Consider the following 25,058-nt stretch of genomic DNA (forward strand, 5'->3'; position numbering starts at 1 on the left):
AAAAAATTATGGAATCACCACACTTAGAGGATGTTCACCCAGCTTTTTTACTTCGTAACAAATAAACAAATCACAGATATGACACAAAAAAAAAAATTTAATAGCTGAACATTCTGGCTTCGTGAAACATCCCTCAAACAAATTAAATTACATTATTTTAATTAATGGCATATTTTTTTCCAGATCAAGTAGAGGAAAAAATTATGGAATCACCTTGTAATTTGCATTTCTAAAACAAATACATGCACAAGTCTAAAAATGCAAATTAGTCTGCAGTTAAAAGAGAGTGCTTACAGACCTTAACGAGCTGTTGGACTTGGCTAATTGAAAGGAAACATGTCCCGAACAAGAGAGTTGTCAATTGAAACAATGGAAAGGATTATAAAACTCCTTCAAGGAAATCCAACACGGAGTGTGGCAAAAGAAGTTGGTTGTTCCCAGTCAACTGTGTCTAAAATTTGGTGCAAGTATAAACAAAATGGGAAGGTTATAAAAGGAAAACATACGGGTAGACCAAGGAAGCCATCAAAGCATCAGGAAAGAAAACTCAAAGCAATATGCCTTGAAAATAGAAAATGCACAACAAATGGCCAGAAACAGGAGTCAATGTTTGTGACAGAACTGTAAGAAATCGGCTGAAAGAAATGGGATTTACATATAGAAAAGCCAAACAAAAACCAGCACGAACACCTAAACAGAAGAAAACAAGGCTACAGTGGGCTAAAGAGAAGCAATCATGGAGTGTGGATGATTGGATGAGAGCGATATTCAGTGATGAATCATGAATCTGCATTGGCCAAGGCGATGATGCTGGAACTTTTGTCTGGTGCCATTCTAATGAAACATATAAAGATTGTTTTCATGAAGAAAACAATCAAATTTCCCCAGTCATTTATGATATGGGGTTGCTGGTCAAGTAAAGGACCAGGGGAGATGGCAATCATAACCTCAACAGTCAATGCGCAGATATACATTGAAAATTTGGACACTTCGCATTCCATCGATAGAAAATAGGTTTGGTGATTTTTCAGGATAATAATGCATCTTGCAACAGAGCAAAGTGTGTTAAAGCTTTTCTTCAGGAAAGGCATATAAACTCAATGACATGGCCAGCAAACAGCCCGGATCTCAATCCCATTTAAAATTTATGGTGGAAATTGAATAACTTGGTCCATGACAAGGCTCCATCCTGCAAAGCTGATCTGTCAACTGCTATTCGAGAAAGTTGGAACCAGCTTGATGGAGATTATTGTTTTATTAGTGAAGTCCATGCCTCAAAGAATTCAGGCTGTCATAAAAGCCAGAGGAAGAGCAACAAAGTACTAATTGTGATTTTTTTGTTGATGATTCCATAATTTTTGCCAGGGGTTGTACCAGTACAATAGGCTAAACCACTGAAATTATCCTGTTCAATGAAGATACACATCACGGAATTAGTTGTTATAAACTCACCCTCTTTGAGGATGTTGTATGCAAAGGCATGGGCTTTCAGATAGTCCCCTATCTTACGGCATAAACCAGTGTAGACTCTACAGAGAGCTTGTAAATATTCACAACTAAGAATATTCCTCTCCTTCAGTTTTGTCAAGATGGCAGACATGAGCTCTTCTGCTGAAGACTGATGAAACAGAAAAAAAAATGCATCAATGTCTTCAAGGTTGTATTAACTAGCATTAACAACCATCTCAATTTTACAACAGCATGGACGCTTACCTGATTTACACAGAAATCAGCAATGACAGCCTTCTCTTCATCAATCAAATTCGGCACCTGGGATATTCTCCCAAGAAACACATGGCTCTTGACTACAGGCAATTCTTCAAAACATGATATCCCTATTTTGGCAAGTGCATCTGAGATCTGGAACTGCTTGTCAATTTTCTGGTCGTCTTGACAGCTTTTCAATTTTTGGCAAGATTCAAGAGTCTCAGTTTTAATTAGTTGTTCTGTAGGAGAAGCCACACCAGGAGGAGCAGGTGAACAGTTGTCAAGTCTGAGTTTTTTAGCACTCTTTGGCAAAAGCATATTCACACCTGTCCTTTTTGGTTTCTGCTCGGTTTTGGTAAAGGCAGTGGATGAAGAACTGATAGATTTATTTCCTGATATCTGGTTAACAGATGGAGGGGAGGCACCATTCTCATTGCCAGCTCTGTTCAGGTTAACATTACCACGGAGTATGTTTAGAGTGCGGGCACGTGCTGAGAGCTCAGGATACATAGTATCCAGCATCTGCATGGAATTCTCCTGCGAAGCAGAAGGAGGTGAGGAGGATAAGGCAGATGATGGGAGTCTTCCTGGTACTGGAACAGCATGTTTCGGAGTAGCTGATCCAAACTGCAGTGGTGAGGAAGGAACTCCAGAAGAAGGTGATGGAGTAGTCAAACATGGCGACATTTTGGATGCATCTGGAAGAGCTGACTCAATGACAGGCGGGAACATCTTAGGAGACTTTGGTCGATCTGTTGGTAATATTGAGGATGATGTAGTAGGCTTCAAAGGAGTGTGGTGCTTTCCAAATCTTGGAGGAGTTGCAGTGAGTGGAAGAACAACTGGAGGTAGGGGTGGACCCATCTCGGTCCGCACTCTTCCAAGAGATAAACAAGAAGTTGGTGTAATTGGAGCTTTGGTGTTGAGATCTGGAACAAGTAAAGTATTTCCCTTGTTCTCTAAATCTTTCTTAAAGGAAGAACTTCTTGGTTCAATAGAAATGTGGCATGGTGTGATGGTACCCTCAAGACTATCCAATGCAGAGTCTCCTGATGTTCCCTTGTGGTTAGAAACTTCACTGATCAAATTTTCGGTGCAAGAGCTAAGGGCATCAGTTGACATTTCATCGTTCCGTTCATGATATCTGGTGCTGATTTGAGTTGAGATTTTCCTTGGGTTCTCTGATTCATCTTCTTCAGTATTCTTAAGGTTACTTTCTTGACTCAGTAACTTACAAACTGTTGGAACAGTTTTGTCATTTTCTGGTGGTTCAGACCCTCTTTTGTCATCAGACTTGATTATGGTGGAAAGTCCAGTGTGCAATAATTCTCTGCTTTCAGTACACAATCTTTGATGCTCTTCTTTGGACATTTGCTTTACAGACGAACACTTCTTACTCTCACACACAACGTCCAAGTCTTCTGAGGGGTTATTGCTTCAGACCTTATTGCTTCAGACCTTGAGCGAATCCCTCTAACCTTTCTCTTCAAACCCAAGAACACTTCATCTTCTGATGATGATTCTTCATCTTTCAAGGACCTCAACAGGCAAGCACCTCCATTTTCTCTCTCATCCAAACGCTTCTGATATTCTGTAGGCTTTGAACTGCTATCCTCATTTGCTGCCTTGTTACTATGCATGTTCTGAATGTCATGTGTTGATATGTCTGCAACAGTCCTGATTTCCAGGAGTGTAAAGCTTTCTAATTCCTCATTCCTCTTACAAGAGTTAACTTCAATTAGCCTTGAAATGCTTTTGAACTTTGACGTCAGTGCTTCATTAGGTTGTCCCAGAGAACTTTCGGATTCTGCAGATTCAACAGAATTGGTGGACATTGGGTCAGGTTCAATATGCTGCTGAGGAACTGAGTTTTCTGGTAGATTTTTAATATCATTTGTGACTTTTGTCTCCTTTAATTGTGTTCTGTCATAGTTTTGATTCATCAACAGAAGCTCAACTGCAGTTTGTTTTGTGTCATTTTCTAAGGAATTCTCCACTCGTTCTACACCTGGTTTTATAGTCTGCTTCTGGTTGTGTCCCACACAGTTATGACTTACTTCTAACATATCATCTACCTCCATGTATTGACTGTCAGATGATGCGTTTTGAAGGTCCATATCATCATCAGATGAAGCTGATTTTGTTTTATGATTGCCTGGGGACAGTAGAACTGATGACTGTTCCACTTTTTCTGTCATTAATGATTTCAGATCTTTGATATCTGAAGATTCTATTTTTGTGTCGTATTCAAGAGTATCCAAATGTATGCTTGATAGTGTTTCTGGTTTCCCATTATTTAATTGATATTCCTGCTCTGGCTGATTGTCATTGAGGCCGACCTGAAAGAAAAAAATAATTAATCATCACTACTGGTCAGACAGTAAAATAGCTCAACTTTGTAAGCCAGTTTTAAAAGGAATTAACTACTTGCCCTCCACAACACAATTATTAATTCCTGACTATTGAATAGAGAGAAAGAGAGAGAAGGCACATAAAGATGGTTGATGTGAAAACTGATGTGTTTATTCTGTTTTACACCTCAGATATGGTTTTCTTTCTCGTGTTTTTTGTCAAAATGACAGACAGCATTTTGGTATAATCTGGTAAATGTAACCTCAGGTTCTAATTATTTTACATTAGTACATTCATAGAGAAAATTAGGAAGAGCTTGTTAATACAACACTGTATTATCTCCGCCGTAAGCCCAGCTGCGTTCATACTACACTAAAGGGGCGGTCACACTACACTTTGCGCACCAATCACTCCCATTCAAACACAAGAGACCAGAAACGCAACCTCATGCAGAGAAATTTCGCACTACGCTATGTGTCGAAAGTTGAAGTTTGGTGAAATCTAAACAATAGATCAAAACGTCACACGCTGACCTCTTAGCTCAATTTAAAGAATACATATTTCAAAGCTGCGTATCTTAGAAAAGTGAGTAGACAAAAATGAAAATGAAATAAACTGCACTCAAAGCCCAGTGTGACCACCCCTTAAGTCAAGTCTAAAGTATTATAATGCTTACATAGTCAAGTCTTCAACTCAAGAAAATATCAAAAGTCTCGAGTCCACTGAATCTGGAAATCATAGTTCTAAATTGCATCACCATTCAGATGGCAAACTCGAAAAAACACTGGACTAACAATGTTATCAAAACAAGGTTTACTTACCAGCTCTATTGAAGGGCTACGAACAGGTGATAAAGCTGCGGGCAAAGGCCTGAACCACTCTTGAATGTCCTCCAGATCTGAACAGTAATTTCCATGTAACAAGTCTCCATCATTCCTTTCCTTCAGTGAGGACTCATTAGCATCATCAGTCCAGGTGTTTATTTGTTCAAGCACATCTGAACATACTTTCCTCTTTCTGCCTGGGGTAATTAATTGCTCTTTGATCTGCTTGTTCATGTTCTGAGGTGATGATTTAAGCATACTGAACTCTGGAGATGCTTTCAGTGTGGAGCTTGAGCGTTTTGGAGATTGCAAGTGAGCTTCTGGACTGGGCTTCCCTGGAGATGGAGGAGAAATCTGTCTTCTTACAGGACTGATCGGCAGTGGTTGAGGTGGTGTTCTTTTAAGTTGGTTTTTCAAGGGTGTTGGCTCTCCTGTAGAAGAAAAGCAGGTTGCCTCTATTTTAATTAAGCTCAGGGACATCACATGGAAGGACAACTTTGATAAATCAATACAAGAATGATTACCATTAAAAAGCAATCTTTCTTTGGTTTGTGATGTAGGTTCCACGCAATGCCAGAGCTCTTCCAGAAGCTTTCTAACTTTTCCTAAAAAGAAAACATTAACAATGGTCGATGGTATCCAGACATTTTTTAGGAACTGCTTACTTTCAAAATACCCAAGGATTTAATTGAATAGTAAAGTCTAACAGATTTAAACAATGCATACCTCTGTCAATTATCAGTTCAGCCTCTGTTTGGGAAGACGTACTAATTTTCTCTAAGATAAAAAAAATGTTTTTTGTTTAACGGATAAAAACAATGGCTCAAAACAACATACAAGTTACATGTCATTGTGCATTAGTCATACCTTTGTTGAACTCCTTCTCGAGTTTCTTTAGCCGTTGCTAAATAAGGAAACAAATATCAACAATGACAATAGTTCCCATAATGTTGAATTTTTTACTTCATCAGTGGATATACAGTCTAAAAGAAAAATTCCAACCTGTGTCGTATGCAGAATTTCTTCAAGCCTTTTTTTCTGATTCTTTAGGTCATTTATTTGATTGTTCTGTTGAAACTTTGTCTCTGTGTGCAAATAAAAGAAGATGAGACCAGAGTTATCTGAACACTGCACTAAACTAGATATTGGAGAGAGGTGTAAAAAGCTTAGGTATGGGGATTATTAAATAATCCAAGACTTGCTTTAACAGAATGTAACACACATATCCATACATATATATATATATATATATATATATATACACACACACACACACACACACACAGAGCTCTGGAGAAAATTTAGAGACCACTGCAAAATTATCAGTTTCTCTGGATTTGCAATTTATAGGTATGCGTTTGAGTAAAATGACAATTTTTGTTTTATTCTATAAAGTACTGACAACATTTCACCCAAATTCAAAATAAAAATATTGTCATTTAGAGCATTTATCAGCAGAAAATGACAACTGGTCAAAATAACAAAAAAAGATGAAGTGTTTTCAGACCTCGAATAATGCAAAGAAAACAAGTTCATATTTATTTTTAAACAACACAATAATAATGTTCCGAAATCAATATTTGGTGGAATAACCCTGATTTTCAATCGTAGTTTTCATGCGTCTTGGCATACTCTCCACCAGTCTTTCACATTGCTGTTGGGTGAATTTATGACACTGCTGGTGCAAACATTCAAGCAGCTTGGCTTTGTTTGATGGCTTGTGGCAATCCATCTTCCTCTTGATCACATTCTAGAGGTTTTCAATGGGATTCAGGTCTGGAAATTGGGCTGGCCATGACAGGGTCTTGAGCCGGTGGTCCTTCATCCACACCTTGATTGACCTGGCTGTGTGGCATGGAGCATTGTCCTGCTGGAAAAAACAATCCTCAGAGTTGGGGAACATTGTCAGAGCAGAAGGAAGCAAGTTTTCTTCCAGGATAACCTTGTACGTGGTTTGATTCATGCTTCCTTCACAAAGACGAATCTGCCCGATTCCAGCCTTGAAGTACCTCCAGATCATCACCGATCCTCCACCTGGTGGTCTAATGGTTAGACGGAGACCTACACAGGCCTTCGAGCCACAGTGTCTCGCACCCACTGTGAAGGACGTGTGAATCAAACCATGTACAAGGTTATCCTGGAAGAAAACGTGCTTCCTTCTGCTCTGACAATGTTCCCCAACTCTGAGGATAGTTTTTTTTTCCAGCAGGACAATGCTCCATGCCACCCCATTGAAAACCTCTGGAATGTGATCGAGAAAGATGGATAGCCACAAGCCATCAAACAAAGCCAAGCTGCTTGAATGTTTGCGCCAGGAGTGGCATAAAGTCACCCAACAACAATGTGAAAGACTGGTAGAGAGCATGCCAAGACACATAAAAGCTGTGATTGAAAATCAGGGTTTTTCCACCAAATATTGATTTCGGAACATTATTATTGTGTTGTTTAAAAATGAATATGAACTTGTTTTCTTTGCATTACTGGAGGTCTGAAAACACTGCATCTTTTTTGTTATTTTGACCAGTTGTCATTTTCTGCTGATAAATGCTCTAAATGACAATATTTTTGTTTTGAATTTGGGTGAAATTTTGTCAGTACTTTATAGAATAAAACAAAAATTGTCATTTTACTCAAACACATACCTATAAATAGTAAATCCAGAGAAACAGATAATTTTGCAGTGGTCTCTTAATTTTTTCTAGAGCTAGCTAGCTAATTTTATATATATATATATATATATATATATATATATATATATATATATATATATATATATATATATAAAATATACACACCCACACACATACACGCACCAAAAGTTGCCACTTTGGTGAATTAAAGCACCAATTTCCTTCCAAAACAACAAAATCTGTACATTATTCCAAACTTTTGGCTGCCAGTGTATATACTGTATATATGCACAGTATATAACAGTTAAATGTAATTCAAGCAGTATAATAGTAACAGCACAAAAACTGACCTTTCAGCAACAGAAGTTCATTCTCAAGGTTTTCTTTCCTGAGGGAGAAAAAAGAAACATTACAGAGCATCAGCAACTTGGGACATACATTTTTTGCAGTTGAAATACCATACAGCTTGTTCACAGTAGCGCCATCTTTGTATATCAGATATACATTTATACAGTGTGTGTAAAATATATATATATATATATATATATATATATATATATATACACACACTACTATACAGCAACGTGTGTGTGTGTGTGTATATACACACACACACACACACATTGCTGTATAGTAGTATATATATATATATATATATATATATATATATATATATATATATATATATATATATATATATATATATATATATGAGTGAGAGAGAGATAGAGAGATAAATTCTGTGTTCTGTCTTTTTACCTACCTCATTGTGTGTTTTTAGTAATTTATGTGAATTGCTGCTGTAACAGGAATTTACCTTGGCAATAAATAAGGTACTCTATCTATCTATATATAGTACTGTGCAAAAGTTCAAGGCACTTGTGAAAAATGTTGCATAGTGAGGATGCCTTCAAAAATAATGACATAAATAGTTTTCATTTATCACTTAATGTCATACAAAGTCCAGTAAACATAAAAAAGCTAAATCAATATTTGGTGAGACCACCTTTGCCTTTAAAACAGCCCCAATTCTCCTAGGAACACCTGGAAATAGTTTTTCTTGGTTGTTGGCAGATAGGATGTTCCAAGCTTCTTGGAGAATTCGCCACAGTTCTTCTATCTATTTAGGCTGTCTCAGTTGCTTCTGTCTCTCTATGTTATCCCAGACTGACTCGATGTTCAGTGGGGGGCTCAGTGGGGGCCATGGCATCTGTTGCAGGGCTCCCTGTTCTATTCTTTTCATCTTTTCTATTTGCAAATGGAATGTTTGGGAGTCTAAATTCATATTTCCTATTGACACACTAAAGCTGAAGATATAAATAGCCATCTTAAGACAAATGCTTTTGTGAAACATCTTATGTGCCTAAGACTTTTGAACAGTACTGAAAATACAGTTGAAGTCAGAAGTTTACATACACCTTAGCCAAATAAATTTAAACTCAGTTTTTCACAATTCCTGACATTTAATCGTAGAAAACGTTCCCTGTCTTAGGTCAGATAGGATCACTATTTTAAGAACGTGAAATGTCAGAATAATAGCAGAGAGAATTATTATTTCATCTTTTATTTCTTTCATCACATTCCCAGTGGGTCAGAAGTTTACATACACTTTGTTAGTATTTAGTAGGATTGCCTTTAAATTGTTTAACTTGGGTCAAACGTTTTGGGTAGCCTTCCACAAGCTTCTCACAATAAGTTGCTGGAATTTTGGCCCATTCCTCCAGACAGAACTGGTGTAACTAAGCCAAGTTTGTAGGCCTCCTTGCTCGCACATGCTTTTTCAGTTCTGCCCACAAATTTTCTATCAGATTGAGGTCAGGGCTTTGTGATGGCCACTCCAATACCTTGACTTTGTTGTCCTTAAGCCATTTTGCCACAACTTTGGAGGTATGCTTGTGGTCATTGTCCTTTTGGAAGACCCATTTGCGACCAAGCTTTAACTTCCTGGCTGATGTCTTGAGATGTTGCTTCAATATATCCACATAATTTTCCTTCCTAATGATGCCATCTATTTTGTGAAGTGCACCAGTCCTTCCTGCAGCAAAGCACCCCCACAACATGATGCTGCCACCCCCATGCTTCACGGTTGGGATGGTGTTCTTCGGCTTGCAAGCCTCACCCTTTTTCCTCCAAACATAACGATGGTCATTATGGCCAAACAGTTCATTTTTTTGTTTCATCAGACCAGAAGACATTTCTCCAAAAAGTAAGATCGTTGTCCCCATGTGCACTTGCAAACTGTAGTCTGGCTTTTTTATGACAGTTTTGGAGCAGTGGCTTCTTCCTTGCTGAGCAGACTTTCAGGTTATGTCGATATAGGACTCGTTTTACTGTGGATATAGATACTTGTCTACCTGTTTCATCCAGCATCTTCACAAGGTCCTTTTCTGTTGTTCTGGGATTGATTTGCACTTTTTGCACCAAACTACGTTCATCTCTAGGAGACAGAATGCGTCACCTTCCTGAGTGGTATGATGGCTGCGTGGTCCCATGGTGTTTATACTTGCGTATTATTGTTTGTACAGATGAATGTGGTAACTTCAGGGATTTGGAAATTGCTCCCAAGGATGAACCAGACTTGTGGAGGTCCACAATTTTTTTTTCTGAGGTCTTGGCTGATTTCTTTTGATTTTCCCATGATGCCAAGCAAAGAGGAACTGAGTTTGAAGGTAGGCCTTAAAATACATCAACAGGTACACCTCCAATTGACTCCAATTAGCCAAACAGAAGCTAATTCTCTATAGGCTTGACATAATTTTCTGGAATTTTCCAAGCTGCTTAAAGGCACAGTTAACTTAGTGTACGTACATTTCTGACCCACTGGAATTGTGATATAGACAATTAAAAGTGAAACAATCTGTCTGTAAACAATTGTTGGAAAAATTAATTGTGTCATGAACAAAGTAGATGTCCTAAACAATTTGCCAAAACTACAGTTTGCTGAAATCTGTGGAGTGGTTAAAAAAATGACGTATAATGACTACAACCTAAGTGTATGTAAACTTCTGACTTCAACTGTGTATATATATATATATATATATATATATATATATATATATATATATATATATATATATATATATAAAATCAGAATAGCATTACAGCAGTACATATATGTTTGTTTATTATGACTATAACAGACCCAGTAAGACTTACATAATCAGTGTCTTGGCATTCTCCAACTTGAGATTCTCAAGCTCCTCAGTGGTCTCCTGATATTCCCTGAGGGAATCCTGGAAATCAACAAACCCCAAAAAGATTGAAGACATAATGATACAATACACTAAAGTAAAACCCAAAGAGTCTCTAGTAGAGGTAGACAGATATAACGGTTTTACCGATGAATCTGTGCCAATAGTCGTTTTTTGGGGAAAAAAAAATCTGTCGATCGTTACCATTTGTTTATTTTAACTATTGTTATTATAAAAAATAAAACAAATTCCCAATGTTCCTCTGTGGTTGGCACTGGACAACTCTAAAGTTAGAGAGTATTGGTTGTACAGTATAACAGGGGCCTCTAGAGGTGAAATAAAAACAATCACATGGGGATTTGCTGTATCGATGATATTTATCCATATTTTTATCCTCACTTCAATGCATGTTTTGTTACTTTTATTAGATAATCACATGTCCTAAATTGAAGCAACAGCATGCAAAGTAAAATGTTACTATATTGAAACATGACCCACCATGACATACATCGCATCTCCCAACATCATATCTTGTAAATAATAATAAAAATGATGAATATACTGTATACACTTGGTAAATTCTTAAATGTTAAGTATTGTAACGGAGCCTAGTCTTAATAAGAAATAAGAGTCTCTGGTTTGTTTTGGGCATGTGTTTATAGTTAAAGGTCCCACTTTATGCACCAAATCTGAATTCTGAATAATATTGGGATTTTGGTTGAACAATTCTTTATTTATTTTGGACTTTTGTAGCCTTCTTGTCTGTGCCTGTCATAGTGTTTATATAGATAGATAGATAGATAGATGACGGATCTCAGTTGCCTCTGCATCTGAGACCGTCAATCACGTGGCTTGTTGAGCGCGTTACCGCGGAGACATAGCGCATGTGGAGGCTTCATGCTATTCTCTGCAGCATCCACGCACAACTCACCACACGCCCCACCGAGAGTGAGAACCACATTTTAGCAACCACGAGGAGGTTACCCCATGTGACTCTACCCTCCCTAGCAACTGGGCCAATTTGGTTGCTTAGGAGACCTGGATGGAGTCACTCAGCTCGCCCTGGATTCGAACTCGTGACTCCAGGGGTGGTAGTCAGCGTCTTTACTCGCTGAGCTACCCAGGCCCCAGCTACACAGTATTATCTTCCCTAAGGTCCACTTATGATGTTAGTAAAGAGCCATAAGCAAGACATATTTCATGAACACTTTTCACCCTTTTATTTCTATTTAACTGTTGCACCTATAGGAGGCTGTTGGACCTGAAAATCACACAGCTTATGTATAGCTTTTATGGACTGAGGAAAGATTTAATCAGGGTGGCTCATTGTTAACTATAACGCATCTAACCTGAGTTTTCTGGATATCGTCCATCAGTTTTTTCTTTTCAGCTCTGAGCATTTCATTCTCCAAGTTTTGTCGGTGCACTGTATCTGTGAGTGGAAAAAAGACATGTAAATGGGCAAAACAAAAATTATCCAGGAATTAAAGGAGAGTGCAGATTATTGTTTCAAGTCTGGTTTCAGTTTTGATGTTTTGTATTCTGATGAATATGATCTCACTCAGAGATTCCTGATTTACAGGACCTGATCTAAAAATAAGTGCTACATACCCTCAGCATTCCTTAAGGATTCTTCAAGTTTTCCTTTGCTGGGGAGAGAAATATGAATAATGTGAGCAGAGGACATCATCACAAAAGCAACTAATCCACTTTGAAATTAAAGGTGCACTCAGAAATGTTTTTCTCATTTAAGTTATACTCTTGAAGAAATAAATTGTAATATATATGCCGATAAATTTTCCCCTTTGGCTGATTTTTTTCTTGTGGGCGCCGAAAATCGCATGCTTGCATGTGAAGCATCTGAGACATGTAAACGACCAGTCACGGTTCGTTTTGTTGTTACGTGCCATCGTGTTACTACAATAATAGACCGGTGTGCAACACAGTCTCATTTAAACGGTCCACATATCAGAGCTGCGGCAGACACGTTTGAGCTCATAATGTTAAAGTGCTCGTATGTTTGATTCTGCCTCTCTCTCCTCAACAAATGTAACTTTTAACTGTCTTGTCTATTGATAAAAAGGCAAATATCAATAAAACTAATATCATATACCGTCTGCAAATATGCGCATATCTTGTTTAAACAGATGTAATAAACCAAACTCACACAACTTCAGCAGATCCAGCATCCTGTGGCGCGCTCATTTATTTACCTCTAAAGGACGTATTTTATCAGCCTCTCCTCAACAGTTCCCTGTAACTTTTCTAATGATATAAGGCAAATATCAATAAAACTTCTATTTTATACCATCTGCAAATATGCAGATATCTTGTTTAAACAGATGTAATTCACAAACCTCATGAAAATCCATCATTTTTTTCCCGTCGAACGCTCATCTAATATCTTCCTCTGAAGCGTGTATTCTGACGTTTTTTTATTCTGGCTGATAGAAACAGGATCAAACGTTCCTCTGATTCACAAATCATAACAACAATCCAAGCAGGTGATCAAGGCCGTTTAAACTGTCAGGAGATTGAGGCTCAAGCTGGATCCGCACGAGCGCGTGAGTGCAACTTCGAGGCTGCATGTACAGAGGTACGATGAAAATAAGGTGCTTTTCAAACTGTTCAGAAACCAGTTTTCTTAAGAGTTTCATTCATTCAAAACAGATGTCAGTTGAGCCATTAACTGATTAGGCAGCAAGGTAGCAAGTCAGCTGTCTATGTTTTCGGATGCAGCCCAAGGTAAAAGTGCTTCACGTGTGCTATAAGTAAATGTCTTATTCACTATGCATTGTAAGTACAATTGGTTTGATTTGGTATTTTTTGAGGAAATGCGATTGCTATTGTGGACATGCCATCCATGGATGCTGGAATACTGGGAGTACTGTTATTTCCTTCTTCCTAATATATTAACAATTTCTTTATGTGCAAATAAATTACTAGAATTTGATGACTAAACAGAAATCAGATGAAACTGCTATCTACTATTTAAAATGCAATATAATTTTTTAGTTTTGTGTGAAATTGAGTAAATATAGTGCTAAATAAGAGTTTATTATTATTTTTCTAGCAATTTTATGTTTGTTATTTACAATATTTTGTTGTGTGATATATCAACATTGTATCGGCCTATCGGCCAGCCTGCTCTCTGGGTATCGACATCGGCCATTAAAAAACCCATATCGGTCAACCACTAAAAACAACACTTTAAAAAATTATTGAGTGCACCTTTAATGTATAGCGGTCTTACAGAGTGAGTGTCTGGGCATTTTCAGCTCTCAGTTTGTCAGCATCCTCACACTTCTGCTGGTAAGATCTCAATTCACCCTGTTGTACAAAAGAAAGAGAGAAACTAATATGCACATATCTCCAATGATCAGCAGTCAGAGTCAACTTTACTAACTCACAAGGCATGATTCAACTGTCTTTGATGTTTTAATGTACAGTTATGAGATTGTTGGCCATTATTGGCATGTTTGGCAACACATACCTTAGTTTTCTCTAGCTCTGTCTTTATCTGTTCATACTCCAATGTCTGTTTCTCTAAGGGCTCAATCTTCAGCATCACCTCATCCAGCTGTGTGTGCAGTTTACTGCTCTCTCTACGAAACAAAGAAATACAATTTTTATATGTTTTTCCAAATACCAATTTCATTAAAAAAAATAATCATAATAAACTTTACAGGTAAAGGTGAATTGTGCAATTTTTCCTGTTAAAATTTTCTCCTATATTAGCTTATGCAGTGACAACGATATGCATACCATTATTTTATTTTTGAAAATCCTGACATAGCAGCATTGGCTCAACTAATGGCATGGATTTCGGGTGGGACTATCTGTTTTATGACCAATGGAAGACAGGAGAGTGCTCTGGAAACCTGTTACAGTCATTATTTTTGCAATTCAGTTTTTTGACACTAATTGCACAGAAATTACACACATCACTTTTCGACATTCAAAAAATCCAATCTTACCTCTGTGATTTCTGAAGCTGTAATATTTGGTCAAGGAAAACAGAGATGGATACATCGAATATACTTTAAAAGTTGTCTAACCAATCTTTTAAAAATTGGCTTAGATTTCAGATTCTTGTTCATTAAAGGGGTCATGACATGAGGAATCAAATTTTCCTTGATCTTTTAACATATAAGAGGTAGGGATGCACCGATACCACTTTTTCTCTTCTGATCCGATTCCGATATCGGAAATCTCAGTATTGGCCGATACCGATCCCAAGCCGAAACCAGTGTTGTTTTTTTGCATCATCAGTTTAGAATATCTTTACATTATTGTGTGGAACTAATTGGGAGTACTCTTTAATATGTAAAGAAACACAAACCTCTAACTACACATTATTTCAATATAAATGTATAGCTTATTAAGAAATACTTTATTATTAACTAGAATACTGGATAATGTAGCAGCAAAATTAACAGTAATTCCAGTCTTCAAGCCTTCAGTAGAAAAGAAACCAGTGTTTTATTTGTGCCTTTTTTTTTTTTTTCAAAAATGTTTCAACTTGCATCTGGACTTTAAAGGATTCAGATCTCTTTTTTGTTCAATTTAGCTGTAAGACATCAGTCCACTTTTCATTCACACAGTTATTTTTTGGAACCCATTCAACTTAAATATTGTTATAAATTGTAAACAAATACTAATGATGACAATAATAATAATAATTATAATAATAATAAATTGTTATGAATATTATTAGTATTGACTTTTAATTTTAAATGCAACAGTAATATATTTATATTGTGCACTTTTTAAACCCTCACGCTTTTATTTTGACATTCTGAACTCTCCAGGAAGTCCTGTATGTGTCTGTTTGTAGGCAAGTTCACAGTAGTTTAATTCGCTTCTTATTCAAATTCTGGTAAAATGCACAAGTCATATGAACAACTTTAATGGTGTTTTTATGGTTCTTTTATGTCATTTTTGGAGCTTAACAGTAACGAACATGACTAACGCACAGTATCGGATTTGGATCGGGCTCCTCCGACCGATACCCGATCCGTCTAAAAGCTTCAGTATCGGATCGGTGCATCCCTAATAAGAGGTCACTGTACAATAAAAGCATACTGCACGTTTAAGAACTCAAAACTTCTCACTGCAAAAGAGCATTTGATGAAACCAAGCTGACAAAATGACTCATTTTCTACTTCCTCCACATTGTTTTGTCACACTGTGGTAGACATTAGCATCTGACCACCTCCTCAACAGCACATCAGCTATTTTACCTTATCAACTCCGTAACCCCGCCCAGTAGTGGTGAGCAGTGAAAGAGCAGGTCAGTCAAGAGCAGAGAGCCAATCATAACAGTGGGTGTTTACTGTCAAGTCTTAAAAGCGAAGCAGCACCAAAACCAAATGTTTCTGATGAAAATGATCATGTTTTACAAATATATGACAGATTTTTTCTGTGCAAAGAACTTTACTAAAATTATAAGTGAACCTCAAGGAATATACAGTATATTAAAAATAAATAAATAAAAAAGGCATGTCATGACCCTTTTAAGTTATGTATTTTAGAGTGGTTCATAGTTCACACATGGGGCAAAAACAGTGTCTTGCTCATTACATTCAGCAAAAAGTGCAAGTGTTTTAATTCACTAAATAAAGTAATGAAGTAAATCAACAAGAAGCAGACAAGAATGTGATATTGCCCAGAATAGATTTAAAAAGGATATCATCACACTTCTCTTTGTATTGACTCAAGAGGCGGCTGAAATAAAAATGGCAACAGGTTAAAGGACGTTAATAATCTCATTTGTATGTATCGTTTTATTTGACAACTCCACAGCTTGAAACAAGTCAATCAAATGTTGTTTTATATTCATATTGTCGATTACAGATTAACATGCTAGAATACTTCCTCAATCAGACATTCATTCACTCACTCTGTGTCGATGATTTTCTGCTTAAGTGTTAACAAAGCAGCCACATATTCATCTAAACTCTGAAAAACACACAGCATTGTTTATCAGTAACAGGCAGTCCATCAATTTTCCAGGAATATCACCAGTATCTCTGTATTAAACAACAACTCTGCAGTGTATCTGACAGATGTACTCACAAGACTTATCATGCATTCATCCATACAAAATCAACATGTTTTAGTGACAAATGAAGCTCCACTCAGGGAACTATTATAAAAACTCACTCATTAACTGGCCTGGTCACCTTTACTAGGCAAACTAATAAAGTAACCACATTCGTCTGTGAGTTTGAGGAATAAACTTCTCACCTGATTCAAAACAGTGCAGTTTTGACATGTGCCAGTAGTAGCTTCAGAGGCGATTTCTCCGGCTTTGGACTGGTTGTCTCCCGGCATCATGGTATAGATTTAATACTATTAGCGGAATCGTACACATGTGTTCACATCCCTCATAGTGCGTAAAAACGTGCAACCAAAACAAGCCATTAGAACATCGCACATACAAACGTTCCCAAACACGTTGACTAAGGACCCCTTGCGAAAGACCCCAGCTGCCCGTCGGAAACGCCGGATTAAAAAGTGATCAGGTATTAGAACTTTAACAAAAACTAATTATATATATATATATATATATATATATATATATATATATATATATATATATATATATATATATATATATATTACTTAATTAACTCACTTAATAAAGTTAAACTACAGTACAAAACGTAACCGTAACTTAAGTACATTCATGTGGAAGAGGCACAGTATGCTGTGGAAATAGTTTCTGAAAAAAATGAAGAAGAAAAATTATAGAAGGAAAATTGGCAAAGAAAAGAGGAGTCTCACAAGGAGCGGGCCTTCGTGAACCGGAGGATATATCTAAATAATAAACATCCTATTTTATCTCTACACTGTGCAGGGTTGGGAGAGTTACTTTTGAAATGTATTCCACTACAGATTACAGAATACATGCTGTAAAATGTCATTTGTAACGTATTCCGTTAGATTACTCAAGGTCAGTAACATATTCTAAATACTTTGGATTACTTCTTCAGCACTGGTAGATTTTTTCACTTGTTTTGACTATAAAAACTCTGTCAGTACAGTAAGACAAAATACACATTAAAAATACATTCTCTGAAAAACCTAAATATCTTATGCAATGTTGTTTCTAAAACAAGATAAATCAAATTGATCTTCTTTTAGGGATTTTTTATATTTTTACAGGAAAACAATACAAAAATTATTTTCAAGAATACGATTTTTGCCCTAATTTCAAAGGTCTTACTAGAAAAAAATTAATTATGATCCAAAGTGAATTTTCTTGATAAAAAAAATATGATCGTGCCTGGTAACATGTGCATGTAAAATAGCTAGAAATAGTATTTTAGCTTAGCGTAAAGCTGACAATTTACACAAAGTTTATTTATATTTCTTCTGCTCCAATAAGTTTCATCAGCATTTATATATGGTTAAATAAGGCCGATCAGAACTAAACTTGGTATGCCTATTTGTCTCTTGGCCCAAGAGGTCTGTGCAAAATTTGACACATGCATGTAAATTGTTGTATATGCCGCTGTGTTTAAAAAAGAAACACGTTATTCAAACCATGCTGTAAACCTCCTCATTCTAAACAAGTTTGCCTTAAGCACCATTGGTTTGAAACAAAACGTTCAATAAATACTTGAGATAATTTTAAAAGATTACTTTTTCGAACTAGTCGAAGGCCGTTCGCCCAATTGGAACCAAACTAGTTCAGAAACATTCTCTGGAGTCCCAGAATGAAAAGTTATCAAAGGAATTATAAAATTGTAATTTATCGTCAAATGGTATGCCAAAATGTTCATAATGGGTGTGGCCACTTTTACTAAAATGGTTATAACTCTTGAACAGATTGAGATATTATCACCAAATTTGGTACACTTATGTATGAGGTCATTCTGAGGACCTCTGCCTCTTGGTGGCACTATAATGGTTAAAAAAAAAATGTCTCTAACTATGGAACCATTGGTCCGATCGGCTTGAAATTTTGCATTCCAAGGTGTCATCAAGGTCTATGAGGACAGTCGCATATTTTGAAAAACATCAACCAATCAGCTTCCAGCAGCTTTTATAGTCAATTTGTGTAATTATAGTCAATTTGTGTAATTTGGCATCCACTGGATCATTTCTGTCAATTCTGATTATTTTAGTTATTTCTTCACATGTGCTTGGATCCCGATGATTGCCGCTTGCGGCTATATTTGTTATTTCTGTTGGTTTCACAAGTAATGACCATTCACATTAAAAAAGATGTGTTTCGTGGTATTCTGATACAAGATAAAGAAATTAAGTGTACACAGTTAGCTGATGACACAACCCTTTTTTAAGAGACTATACAGAAGTTGATAAAGCAATTAAGTGTTTGAACTCTTTTTCGTCTGAATCTGGTGTTTCTCTGAATATGAACAAATGTGAACTAATGGCTCTAGGTGCTTGTAATGTCACAGCTGTATGGAATATTCCTGTGAAAGAAGTTGTCAAATATCTTGGTATTAAGATATCTAAAAACAAGGAAATTAGAACTGAGCTGAATTTCTCTCCTGTCATCCAATCATTAAAAAAATAAAATGAATTATTGGCTGTTAAGAGACATCTCCCTAAATGGTTGTGTGTTGTTAGTTAAAGCTGAGGGCTTATCTGGACTGGTCTATTAGGCGCAAATGCTGGATGTACCACCTACACTCATTAAGATGATTGAATCCAAACTTTTTAAATGTATTTGGAAGAACAAACCACATTATATTAAAAAAGAGATTATTTGTAGGTCAAATATTGAAGGAGGATTAAATGCTTTGGATTTTAAGACTTCAAATATGATATTTAAATTAAAATGGTTGCAAAATAATTTACAAAATAAACAAAGTATATGGTATATACTATATAGTACCAAATCTTATATTTCAAAAAGTATAGGTGGTATAGAGTTTTTATTGATATGTGGTTTTGATATTAACAAGATACTCATAAAACTTGTAGGTTTCTACAAACAGGTAATACTTTCATGGACACTTATGTACAATGATAATTTCACCACCCATAAATGTACAATTTGGAATAATAAATATATAAGGGTTAGAAACAAAACACTTTTTATGCAAGTTGGTTTAAAAAGGGAATTATTTGGGTTAAGCAGTTGAGGGTGTTTTATATAGTTGTATATAACAACTGAATTTAGTAACATCATTTCTCAGTTGAACCTAGCCAATACTTTATGTATTGCATGCAATTCCCAGGGAAATTTTAAGGCTTTTACAATGTGGTAATAATTTTTCATTAGAAAAAGCTGAAGAGTTTAATTCCTGCATTAGGTTGCTCCGCAAAGATTTTTCCAGTTATGGATGTATTAATATTTTTTATTACGTTCCCTTGTGTAAACAAAATATATTGTTGCTGTTACATAGGGTGACAATGCGTCCTCTTTTTCCCGGACATGTCCTCTTTTTCGGACCTTAAAAAAGTGTTCAGCCGGGATTTCTAAATTTACGAAAACGTCCGGGATTCGGCTTTAGTTGCATTATGATGTGCATCTGGTCTAATACTTCATTGTGTGCGCGCGCATATTTGCATTGCTTTAACCCGTCTTTGTAAGTCCCGCCTTCTCACACACAATTGGTCGATTATAAGAGGCTTGCAGCAACTATTGGCCAAATTCCAGCCTGTCAATCTCTCTGTGAACGCGCGAAGCGCTGTTGTGTTCAGCATCAAACAGCTTGACAGTAGCAGCAAATGACAGCTGAGTGGAAACAATGCCCCAACGAAAGTGCAAATTTACAGAAGATTTGCACAAAAAATTCCCATGCTTTCATCCAGGTTCATTGGGAAGCAGAATGTATGACATGTAAAGCTGGCACTTATGTGTCAGTTGCTAATAAAGGTGCAAGTGATTTAGAAGCACACATTAGCTCTAGGAAGCATAAAGGGTCAGCAAAATTTATGGACTACTTTTTGCGACCAGGTAAAATTATCACATTGCTTCATTTTCCATGGCCATTCAAAATAATAGTTAATGAAGGTACACTCATGGCATCAAATATTTTATTTTAGTACATGGACATTCAAAATAATGTTGGAAATTTTTATTTATTTATATATTATATATATATATATATATATATATATATATATATATATATATATATATATATATATATATATATATATATATTTGTGTTATGCTAATAGAGTGTCTTTTCACTGTATTAAAGTTTGCATTCATAGTAACAGTTTTGAACCCTGTTATTCCTGGGTTATAACAGGAATATTTTTGGGAGTGTCCTAAGGTACAATATTTTGGAGAGAGTTCATTCAAATCAAAAATGATTTGAATGAATTTGCAGAAAGTGATGTGATGTTAAAGTGTTTCTCAATTGATAAAGATAATAATAATAATAATAATTATGGCACGTTATTACATGCATAAAATCAAATGGGCTGAAAAATGACCTGTTTTTGAACAATTTAAAATTGACATTAAAACATATTTGGAAACTATTTCTAAAAGTAAAAATCTAAACGTAATAAGAACTATGCACTTATTTACTTTGTACAAACTTGTTTTTTTTTTTTCCATGTAATATCTCATATAACCCGCATTGTTCTAATAAAAAAATCAAATAAAAAAATAACGGACCAAGCACAGATGCCCCTAGCGGTCATTATCGGGACTTTGGTAATACCTGTTGGCGCCAAAAATGATGCTGTCACGTGCCCGTTGTTGTTTCGTCAGAATGTTCTGGTGTAAAATGTAGTGAATATTGATATCAACTGTAGATCATATTATGAAAAACCAAACTGACCGTTTATTATATATAGTAAGCTACATATATAGTAATAAGTATACAGTAATACAATTATTTTAATCAGCATAAACTGAAGGTAGTATTATAAACGTGATATTATGAAAATGTAATATATTTTTTTTTTTTACATTTCACAGTAATGAGATTTTTTTTTTCTTTCTTTTATTACAGTTGTGGTGTTGGGTGGGTGTGCTTACATCTCATGAAAACAATCTTACAATGCAAAATAAATAAACAACCTTAATTTTCTTTATGCAAAATATTTTCTTTCTTTCTTTTGATTTTAGGTTGAAACCTGAAGATGTTTTTGACATGTTTCATCACATTCATTTTTATAACTGCTTAATCACCAAAGTAAAGACCCGAGATATGTAATAATGTCGCTTTTTTGCGCTTCCATAAATCATTTTAGTTATTACGTATCTATAGAAGTTTACTATCAAAGGATATATATGTCTTTATTACAAGAAAAATGAGTACTATATTCATACAAATGACTACAATATCACAGATTGTCTGTAAGTGGTGAATTATCAGTATCCCATATGCGTGTACACATACATATTATACATGCTCTTTCTTACTCAAGGTGGTGCTGATGTTTCAGTGATTGACTTGATTTACATTTGACGTAGAATGCAGCAACATCAGTACTGTTGCAAATTACTATTACTGCTTGGAATGAGTGTATTATATTTTTATTTATTTAAAAAAAAAAAATTAAAAAAAATGACCCATGATGTTAAAGCCCCATTTTCAGCAGCCATTACATCAGTCTATAAAGAAAAAATATGTGTCATTAAGAAATTTTTAAATGGATAGTTCACCTAAAATGGAAAATTCTGTCATCATTTACTCACCCTCATTTCAATCCAAACCTGTATGCATTTTTTAATTTTGCATAACACAAAAGATATTTTGAAGAATGTGTCAACTGTTGAATGAGTCAATGGGGCCCCAACAGTAAATGGACCGTTTTGACTTTCATGGACAAAATAAACATTTTTCGCAATATCTTCTTTTGTGCTCCACAGAAGAAATAAATGCATACAGGTTTGGAGTGACATGAGGGAGAATTTTAACAGATTTAATTTTTGGGGTGAATTATCACATTAAGAAATTATTCTAATATGCTAACTTGGTACTCAGACACTGAAAATGGCTGTGGAAATTGCAATACCATGTCTTTTTCCAGGTATTGAGTACTTTCAAGCTCTTAAAAGCCACTTTACACTTGCAAGTCAATTTTTGGTTATAAAAATGGTCAAAAAGAAACACATTTCTCCTGAATTTCATCAGTCTATTATTTTTTGAGAGATGAAGGCTATTCCATGCACTTATACTGTCTTGAAAGAAGAAATCAAACTGGATATAGCAAGGACAGAGAAGTTGACGGCCCAGGTGCACAACAACAAGAGGACAAGTACACCAGAGTCTCTAGTTTGAGAAACAGACTCCTCACTGGTCCTAAACTGGCAACTTCAATGACCAGTACATGTCAGACACTTGCAATGGTTACCCTATCTCATAAATCATACTGGTCACACAACATGTGTATTTAATCTTGCTCTTAGTAAACAAAGACTTTAACATTTTAAAAGAAACAAACTTGGTTTTTAATCACCAGCATTCGGTTAGTTGCAGTTTATGTACAGCTGAGATCTGCATTTGAGTCCTTGTCAAAAGAAAACAAATGGGAAAAACAATAGGGAACAAAAGAACACAATGTGAGAAACAGATTTAGCAAGCCAGGTTCTCTCTCACTACTGGATATTGGTATATGCGAACCAAAATGTAAACAAAAATCCTCCTTTTTTGTAAAAGCATAGCAACACTTTAAAAACAACCCTTGTGTGTTATACAGAAACCAATACTTTACGTTGTGCACTGAAACACGTCTGCTCATTGAGTAATAAACTACACAGTGTCAAACTGCTCATTACAGAAGTGAGGCTTTCTTGCTTACTTAAAAGACTGCATCAAGACATTGCGAGCAAGTGATGCAGTGCTCAAACAAGGTAGATCCAAGGTGGAAGCCATAGAACAGGATCACAGACAGCTGATTAAAAGAGACCGTTACAGGAGATACAAAAACTTTACATCCAATAAAGTCTTTGTTCAATCTGCCAACATTGGTTCTTCAGTATAAGCAGAGTAACAACTTAATCACACAACTCTTGTTCTTAAGCTTTGCATTGTTTCACACCTGTACGACAGGCACGCAAAACACACTCAACAACAATCTCTCACACTCGAGCTATATTTACACGTTTCTCACTGTCAGTCAATTCCACTTCTCTCAAAAACAAAAAAATAGTTGTGCACATGGCACAGACTCCACTGAGTTTTCGTGCTTATTCAGTTTCTGCTCCGTTCAGTTCATGTCTCAATCATCGGTTGTCTCCAGCACGCTTTGACTCAGAGCTAAGTCCCAGTAGTGCTCGGTGCCATGCTTCTTAAAATGTTCCCGAGCCATGTTCTCTGTGGGACACTGCTTAAACTTAACCTCTCCATAGCTACGTTCCTTGGCTGTGCCCTGGAAAAAGAAAAAGAGGAAAGAGAAGAAAAACTTGGGCATTAATAAGAAACTACATACGAGTTTGTTATTTACTGAATTCAACAATGATAAAGAAAAAAAAAACAAAACAAAAAAAAAAAAAACACAAGAACTCTCTCAATAACAGGTAAAAGTCACAGTGTAAAACTGAATACCTTTCTGCACATACTCTCTTGCTTTAACAGCCCCATGAAATCAAAGTTGACAAAATTCAATATTTAAAAACAAAATAATAATAATAAATTAAATGTGTATTTATATTTACAGAAAATATTTATACACCGATCAGCCACAACATTAAAACCACCTGCCTAATATTGTGTAGGTCCCCCTCGTGCCACCAAAACAGTGCCAACCCACATCTCAGAATAGCATTCTAAGATTAACTCAGATGCTATTGTTCTCACCACAGCTGTACAGAGCGGTTATCTGAGTTACTGTAGACTTTGTCAGTTCGAACCAGACTGGCCATTCTCTGTTAACCTCTCTCATCAACAAGGCTTTTCCGTCCACAGAACTGCCACTCACTGGATGTTTTTTATTTTTGGCACCATTCTGAGTAAATTCTAGAGACTGTTGTGTGTGAAAATCCCAGGAGATCAGCAGTTACAGAAATACTCAAACCAGCCCGTCTGACACCAACAGTTATCCATGCCATTATCTAATCAGCCAATCGTGTGGCAACAGGGCAGTACATAAAATCACGAAGATACGGGTCAGGAGCTTCAATTAATGTTCACATCAACCATCAGAATGGGGAAAAAAATTTTATCAGTGGTTTCCATCTGCAGAACTGCCGCTCAACAATCATGCCATGCTCAGTGATTTGGAGCATGGCATGATTGTTGAGCGGCATTTCTGCAGATGGAAATGCCTTGTTGATGAGAGAGGTCAACAGAGAATGGCCAGACTGGTTTGAACTGACAAAGTCTACAGTAAATTAGATAACCGCTCTGTACAATTGTGGTGAGAAGAATATAATCTCTGAATGCTATTCTGAGATGTGGGTTGGC

At 36.1% G+C, this 25,058-nt stretch overlaps 2 protein-coding genes across 2 annotated transcripts in view; both read right to left on the reverse strand.

The window, feature by feature from the left end:
* LOC127452586 (little elongation complex subunit 1-like) overlaps positions 1–17,171 on the reverse strand; it is a 20,158-nt gene extending 2,987 nt beyond the window's left edge. The window contains 18 exon segments of the mRNA XM_051718162.1: positions 1,453–1,618; positions 1,714–3,120; positions 3,123–4,046; positions 4,881–5,314; positions 5,408–5,488; positions 5,610–5,660; positions 5,751–5,787; positions 5,886–5,968; positions 7,864–7,901; positions 10,670–10,746; positions 12,054–12,136; positions 12,316–12,353; positions 13,958–14,034; positions 14,198–14,309; positions 14,682–14,699; positions 16,396–16,431; positions 16,607–16,665; positions 16,954–17,171. Of these exon segments, the coding sequence (XP_051574122.1) occupies positions 1,453–1,618; positions 1,714–3,120; positions 3,123–4,046; positions 4,881–5,314; positions 5,408–5,488; positions 5,610–5,660; positions 5,751–5,787; positions 5,886–5,968; positions 7,864–7,901; positions 10,670–10,746; positions 12,054–12,136; positions 12,316–12,353; positions 13,958–14,034; positions 14,198–14,309; positions 14,682–14,699; positions 16,396–16,431; positions 16,607–16,665; positions 16,954–17,043 (3,811 nt within the window). The 5' untranslated portion in view covers positions 17,044–17,171.
* A 4,294-nt stretch (positions 17,172–21,465) lies between these two features.
* The window catches only part of LOC127452581 (U4/U6 small nuclear ribonucleoprotein Prp3-like), a 28,846-nt gene continuing 25,253 nt past the window's right edge, over positions 21,466–25,058 (reverse strand). Inside the window, exon 17 of the mRNA XM_051718153.1 lies at positions 21,466–24,024. Within this exon, the coding sequence (XP_051574113.1) occupies positions 23,875–24,024 (150 nt within the window). The 3' untranslated portion in view covers positions 21,466–23,874. The remainder of the gene's footprint in view (positions 24,025–25,058) is intronic.

The sequence above is a fragment of the Myxocyprinus asiaticus genome, chromosome 15, assembly GCF_019703515.2.
Source record: "Myxocyprinus asiaticus isolate MX2 ecotype Aquarium Trade chromosome 15, UBuf_Myxa_2, whole genome shotgun sequence".
NCBI lineage: Eukaryota > Metazoa > Chordata > Actinopteri > Cypriniformes > Catostomidae > Myxocyprinus > Myxocyprinus asiaticus.